We start from the raw sequence: 7,305 nt of genomic DNA, 5'->3' as shown, positions 1-7,305 counted from the left end.
CCCATCACAGACCCATCACAGACCCATGCTAAGCGGTGTCGGTGTGGTCTCCCCTGCAGATTGTGCACTGTGACTTGGCTCTGAGGAACATCATGATCAACAAGTTTCCCTGGGAAGTGAAAGTAGCGGAGTTCGGCCTGGCTCGAGACTTAACACGCATGACGAGGCGCCGGAGCAGCCGCTGGAGAAACCCACGGGTAAGACGGTATCCACACACACACACACACACACACACACACACACACACACACACACACACACACACACACACACACACACACACACACACACACAGTAAACTCTCCTGTTGTCAAGTTCAAATTGTCCTACTGTACAACCCTAATAACTGAGCATGAATCCATCAGAAGATTTGACCAAGTACCAGATTGTGTGTGTGTGTATATATATATATATATATATATATATATATATATATATATATATATATTTAGAAATATTGAAATGTCAGTATGTATTGAAACTGACACGGTTGTCATTTTCTGCCAGCCATCATTCAACTAATCTGCTGAACTCCTTTCTGTCATTTGGAAAACGTGACTAAAGTGGAAATACAATAGGATGCCAAGTGTCACATGTTGCATATTTTTGGCAAAAAACAACAACAACAATGCAGCATGTACAACAAACGTTTACATTTTTATTCATATCATGAACACATTTGTACCATCGTGGACACATTTGTACCATTTTGGACACCATTACCATTTGAACTTGCCACACATGCTTAACTGTGTGGTAAACATGTGTGTGTGAACTTGTGGTTCTTCAGTAAGGTAAGTGCCTTTCTATCAAGGTAATGTCAGCATTGTGTGCTGCAGACAGGCCGCCCAAGTCCTCATGCAGCTGATTAAGAATGTCTTTAACTAGCTTACTTTATCTTGTGAACCTGCTCGAAACCATATTAACTGTCACCAGGGCTGTGATCAGCTCTTCTGCTGCTCAAAGTGAATCTGTATTTGTTGAAAATTTGTAGAGAAAATGTGATTGGATGAAAGCTTCTCCTTAAAACAAGCTGCAGGCTGAAGGCTGGAAGCAGAGCAACAGAGGAAGACAAGGAGCTGTGCAATGAGAAAATAAGCTGATAGGGACAAATAATTATAATATTATATTATAATAGTATTTGTGAAAAACAATAACATTATAAAATAGCTATAACTTTGTGATTCTGTTTAGGCCAGCAGTGAAGGCTTAGCCGTTCCTGACGGCCCACCACTGATATATATATATATGTGTATATATATATATATATGTATATATATATATATATATATATATATATGTATATATATATATATATATATATATATATATATATATATATATATATATATATGGGCTATATACAGGGTCAGTTATCACTGAGCCTGTACACTGATGACCCTTTCCATGTCCTGGTGCAGCAGCGTGTGCCGCTGCGCTGGTACCCACCTGAGTACTTCAAGAACAGCTACTACTGCTTCAAGGGAGACGTGTGGGCATTTGGCATCGTGCTGTGGGAGATGCAGACATTTGGTGAGTTGGCTAAACGTAATAACAGATATGATATGATATGAGTCCAAAGTGGAGATATTCCTTCCCTGTTCGAGTGCTTGTTTTAGTTATAAATAAGCATATGTGTTATAAATGTATTTTAAGGCAGTATCACATTCCCTCCCACCCCTATGCTAAATTTACTCGCTCGACTTTATGTTCGACATTCACTTTTCCATGGTTTTACTCCGTGAAAACAGTTACCATTTCCGCAATCCACCATTGAAATAACCAGTAGTTCTGCTTTATACGAAAAAGCGTATTTTTTGCAACGCTTTTGTGCCTCATTCGCGCCGCCCGGCGGATAATTTGCTTTTTCGCAACCATTCTGTGCATTGACTTTGCATGTAATCTACTCGCATGAAGAATTCGCAACTCTTTTGGTGTCTTTTGCCGTCACGAGTCTGGCCAAATTAGGAATATTGGTCTCTTTGTTAAACTCTGATACTTCTCTTGTTTTGTAAATAACTGTCCAAATCATTAGGATCACATATCCTAATGATTTGGACAGTTATTAACAAAACAAAACAAATAGTATGGTACATTTTAAAAAACAGCAAGTAGACAAACATAACTTGTGTGATCGATATAAAACACCATGTATGTTGTTTTTTATCTTTAAACTTTGTAATACATCTTGTGTGTAACAGCTGTCTTGAAAATACTATGTTTTCAGGAACACTGCCGTACCCAAACCTTGAGACATCAGAGGCAGTGGTGTACCACATTTGTATCGGTCATAAGAACACAAACCCTGAAGGCTGCAGGCCAGAGATGTAAGTGAAAAGCATTTGACAAGCAGCTTTTGGTAACTGTTCTATAGTCTATATACACCATAAACCTAATCTTCAAATGCATTCAATATTGTTTAATGGGTTGGATCCGTTAGCCCCATTATTATTTGCATTAATATTGTAATGCATCTTTTACGTAACCAAGAACTCCAAAAAACATGCTGTGGCTTGAAAGTTTCCTGAAGGAAAGTGTGAGTGATGGGTAGCTGAAGATTAAGGAGAACTCAAAGTCACATATGTTATTGCACAGCCAGGATTTAAACTCATCAACGAGGAGTAGACTACAACACCGGAGCTGAGATCTGACACAGAGATGCACGGCTGTGGGTTTAATCATTAACCCCTAAACTGGATGCTAACTGGAGGTGCCCCTACGTCTGAGAGGAAAGAGGGAGATCAAATTATGAAATAGATAACCATATGTCAATACGATCAATTCAGTATTTTTTCTTTGGGAAAGAAATCCAGTAACACCTCATAACTTTAAAGACTTTTGGGAAAATGTGGTGTTTGGTTTCCTAAAAAAAAAAACAAGAAATGGAGATAAATATTATATTTTTTGATAAATTTGATATATATGTTGTTATTACCAAATATCAATTTGACAAAAAAACAACAACAATTTGTTATCAGAGTTGGATATCACGCAACCTCAATACCAGACTAAGACAGTATCGACCCAAACTATCTGAATATGTTTTGACAGTAACTTTACATTAGCACCATACATTGTCATTATAACATCTTTAGTATTAAGGATGGCAGTTGGTTCTCAGGAGTGCGAGCACGTGAATCCCTTGAATGTCGAAACCCCACAGACTTCATATCATGCGAGACTGCTGGCTGGACCTGTACACCCTGAGGCCCTCGTTCACGGACGTTGTCTGCATGCTGGAGAACATCATGGAGAGCGATGCGGTAAGCAACGCCATCTTTATTGATTATTCATCTTTCAAAGGTTGTCTCATTTATTCTTCGTCTTTTCAATCCTTTTCTTGTTGTAATTTGTGAAGGAAAGGAAGTGAGGAAAACAAACCTCTGTTGACCTTCATGGTGCTAAAAATAGTTTCAACCTTATTAATATGTATATTAGACTGCAGGGTTTAAGTCACATGTCTTTAATCTAGCATGATTTAAATTGTATTATGTTACACATATTTTCAAAGACGCCAGGACAGAATTATAATTTTAGGGAAATTTCCTAGAATATCAATCGAGTTAATTATTATTATTTTTTTATATATGATTTATTTGTAGAAATTACAAAACAAGACTTAATATACAATAGACCTCACAAATAAGGAGTGAAAGGATAAAGTTAATTATTTTTAAACTACACCTGTTTATCTTAAACACTCACTATTGTGATGTTTCTAATGAGATAACTTGTCAATCAAACACAAAGATAGAATATGCTTCTTTAAATATTCATTGTTTGGTTATGGCTACCCCACACAGCATTTGGAGCAGAAAATGTAAATCTTTTATTCTGAGCTGCTTATATGTTACGTCCAAGTTTTGTTCCTGCAGCTGGAAAAACAGTAGTGTTGTTTTCTTAATTACGTTTTTTTTTTTTTGCAGGATTATGTGGATGTTGAGACTCCTCAGCTTTTGGTGAAAGATGAAGATGAATACCAGGAAACTAAATGTCTCCAGGCAGCCAGCATCCTTTTGGAAGATACAAATACCAGGTCATCAGAAGAGGCTCAATTCTGAACAGTTATGTGTATTTAAAATAACACTGTGTGTGTGTGTGTGTGTGTGTGTGTGTGTGTGTGTGTGTGTGTGTGTGTGTGTGTGTGTGTGTGTGTGTGTGTGTGCGTGTGTGTGTGTGTGTGTGTGTGTGTGTGTGTGTGTGTGTGTGTGTGTGTGTGTGTGCGTGTGTGTGTGTGTGTGTGTGCACATTTTTCTGCTCGAGGACAGCCTTTCTAGTCTGAAATATACTAAATATAATATAACTGTAGGATGAGAGCAGAGAGCATGGTAATATTAGGTACCTTTATGTTTTTATTCAGTCATTTTTTTTGTCATGTTCTATGTTTTGCTTTGTAGATCTTTATTTTATCTTAGATTTTTTTTTGTATCCAGCCTATTGATAGCTGTGCCGTTTTTTGGCTCAAATTCTTTGGTCATGGCAGTTTTTTTACTTTCTGAAATAAAAAATTGTCTTTTCTTATTTTCCTATTTATTATTAATAGTACATTTTTAGCAACATTATCATTTTGTTTAATAATTGATTACATTATGACGTTGTTCATTGTTTAATAATTTCCCTCCAAAACCAAGAACATATAGAACACATTATTTTAGCAATGTATTACTGTGTATTATAGAACAGAAATTACATTTCACCCAATATGCATACCAACTATATATTATGTATGTCTATGTATCTATAAAGATAGATCGGTAGATAGATAAGTTGTGTCCTTAATAAAGTATGAATTTAACTGAATAATTACATACACATTAATAGCGGTTGTAAAACGCTTACATTTGAGTTTCCATATTATAAGGAAGACCAACATTTACGAGGAGCACTTGAAGCAGCGTCGTGGTTCACGCCCCCTCTCTGCGTGAGAGCCAATGGGATTCGTTGTGGTGAACACGCGTTTCTCCCTTATGTGACACACCACTGCTGCGAACTTGGTCCCACTTTATTATCTTTCTTATCATTATCACAGAATAAGTCAGAGAACATGTCTATCCGCGTGTTGGAAATCGTATTTTTCTTCTATTTTGCCTCTCACATTCCCATCACGTTATTTATTGACCTCCAAGCCCTGCTGCCCGGACACGTGTACCCTCAGCCGGTAAGTGTCGCAGCCAGGAGCGTAGATGGCATGGCAGCCCAGAGATAAAGTTATAAGTGACTATCAAGTGTTTAGCGGCTACGAGACCACTCACCCTGTGGCTGCTTCCCTCCCAGCTGAAGGACCTCCTGCAGTGGTATGCAGAGGGCCTCAGAGACCCTATGGTGCTGGACCCGCCGGGCTGGTTCAAGTCTTTCATTTTGTGCGAGGCTCTGCTCCAAATGCCGTTTTTCCCCGTCGCAGCGTACGCTTTCCTGAAAGGTCAGTCCACCCGGGACGAGTCTGTGGAGAAGATGTTGAGTCTGCTGCTGTTTATATTTGATATTGTCCCTGAACGTGTCTATTTATGCTTTATTTGTTGCCACATAAACACACATGAGCACATGAATGGCCGCGTGCAATATTATTTCAGAATTGGTCCCAGCTCTAAGTCCTCTTAAGTGTGACACTTTAAGTCGGTGGTACTTTTTCTGTCACGCCCCACTTCGGTGGAAGACAAATGTTCGCGCCCCACCTCCCCTACAAAATTGAAACAAAATTGTCCATGCTGAATTTTTATTGAAATAACTTTGTGTGACTCCTCCATCCGTGCTTTTTCAAATAATATAATAAAGAAAATTGCAATCACTTTCAAGTAAACCAGATTGTCCATCAGACAAAAAACAATAAAATGTGCAATCACTTTGTTAGAACAATGCAAATAAAGTTCTATCTGTGCAAAATAAAATAGCTGGGGTGAGGGCAGACTGAGCGATTGTTATATAAAACTGTAAATCATAGCTTGTTTTATGAAAGAAGAAAAAAGGCCCAAACTGCTGTATTTGGATGTATTGAACAGCATAAGTGATATACAAGTGAAATATATGGTTTGGTACATGAAACAATTTAAATGTCACAGATTCGCGCAAATGTGCCCCAATGTAAATTTTGGAGTCCTCGCCTGAATGTTCTCTGTTCTAAACCCTCTCTAACTTTGTCCTGCTTCACTTTATCAAAGTCAACCTTTGCAGATAGAATGTTCACATATTGTGCTATGATTTGGGTTAGAGAATGTTCACATATTGTGCTATGATTTGGGTTAGAGAATGTTCACATATTGAGCTATGATTTGGGTTAGAGAATGTTCACATTTTGAGCTATGATTTGGGTTAGAGTTGGACCTTACAGCTGCATCATTTCAAAGAGATAATCATCCTGAAAGTGATTTTTTTCTAGGCGGACCTGAAACTGTGTCATCTTCATTTACTCTTAACCAGTAAAATATATACTGATATTTACATATCTGAACAACATCTCACATGTGTACCTTTTTATTATAACACCACAATTATTCAAATAGCCCTAGTGGTTGCAGAGATATACACTTTTTAGTTTGGGTATGCAATTTTCGAGGAAAGGGCCTAAAATAGGTTTTGAAAAGGTTAATACAAGAAACCCCGGATCTTCTTGTGGTCACTTGGTGTGTTCATTGTGTTCCAGGTGGCTGTACGTGGATCAGGACTCCTGCCATCGTGTATTCCACACATGTGGCCACCACACTGGTCCCCATCCTAGCTCACATCCTGTTCTACCAGTTCCCTATGAAACCCCACCCTGGTCCCCAGACCCCACAGGAGCGCTGGCTGCTGGTCTCCATCTACCTACCATATCTGCTGGTGCCCGTGCTGCTGCTCCTCACCATGCTGCTGTCCTCCACGTACAACCCCACCTCCACGTCTGGACACAAGTCCGCCAAATCCAAGAGGAAGTAGCCACCAGACTAAAGCGATCCAATCCACTCTGATTTTAGGAGACATCTTTCTACATTTCTCTATGTACCATTTGTATGTGATTTACATAATGTGATTCATGATATCTGAGAGGCTGTGTGAGTCAGACTGCATCACACTAGAATGAGCACTTGTAATGTTCTTCTTTAAAAGTAAAACAAATTGTTTGTTGAACATTTTCTGTGTCTTTTATCAGAACCAAAGGGAAATGAATACAGTTATAAAGGACTGCAGGAAGTCAGGATGTACAAGTTGTTCTCCTAATATGTATTCATGCATATCCATAAAGATTATGCAAGATGGTGGTTAGTCAGAGTGACGCTGGAACAAAAGCAAGAGGTGTCGGCTGTCAGCAGCTACATTGGCAGCCTGTTCATA

At 38.6% G+C, this 7,305-nt stretch overlaps 1 protein-coding gene across 1 annotated transcript; it reads left to right on the top strand.

The window, feature by feature from the left end:
* The first annotated feature begins 4,996 nt into the window (after positions 1-4,996).
* On the top strand, positions 4,997-7,101 carry tmem97 (transmembrane protein 97). Its single transcript, XM_079224643.1, has 3 exons — positions 4,997-5,158; positions 5,275-5,419; positions 6,638-7,101. Exons 1-3 carry the CDS (start codon positions 5,045-5,047, stop codon positions 6,907-6,909), a joined length of 531 nt encoding a protein of 176 aa, XP_079080769.1. The 5' UTR covers positions 4,997-5,044; the 3' UTR covers positions 6,910-7,101.
* The last annotated feature ends 204 nt before the right edge of the window (positions 7,102-7,305 follow it).

The sequence above is a fragment of the Taurulus bubalis genome (assembly GCF_910589615.1).
Source record: "Taurulus bubalis genome assembly, chromosome: 10".
NCBI lineage: Eukaryota > Metazoa > Chordata > Actinopteri > Perciformes > Cottidae > Taurulus > Taurulus bubalis.
The sequence above is the reverse complement of the archived record's forward strand: the minus strand, read 5'-3'. Positions and strand labels throughout refer to the sequence as shown.

What these genes read in the sequence shown, in the direction of transcription:
- tmem97 (XM_079224643.1), top strand. Translation starts at nt 5,045, where the DNA reads ATGTCTATCCGCGTGTTGGAAATCGTATTTTTCTTCTATTTTGCCTCT. An exon ending in GACACGTGTACCCTCAGCCG is followed by an intron (nt 5,159 to 5,274) that starts GTAAGTGTCGCA and finishes CTTCCCTCCCAG; the next exon opens with CTGAAGGACCTCCTGCAGTG. An exon ending in AGCGTACGCTTTCCTGAAAG is followed by an intron (nt 5,420 to 6,637) that starts GTCAGTCCACCC and finishes ATTGTGTTCCAG; the next exon opens with GTGGCTGTACGTGGATCAGG.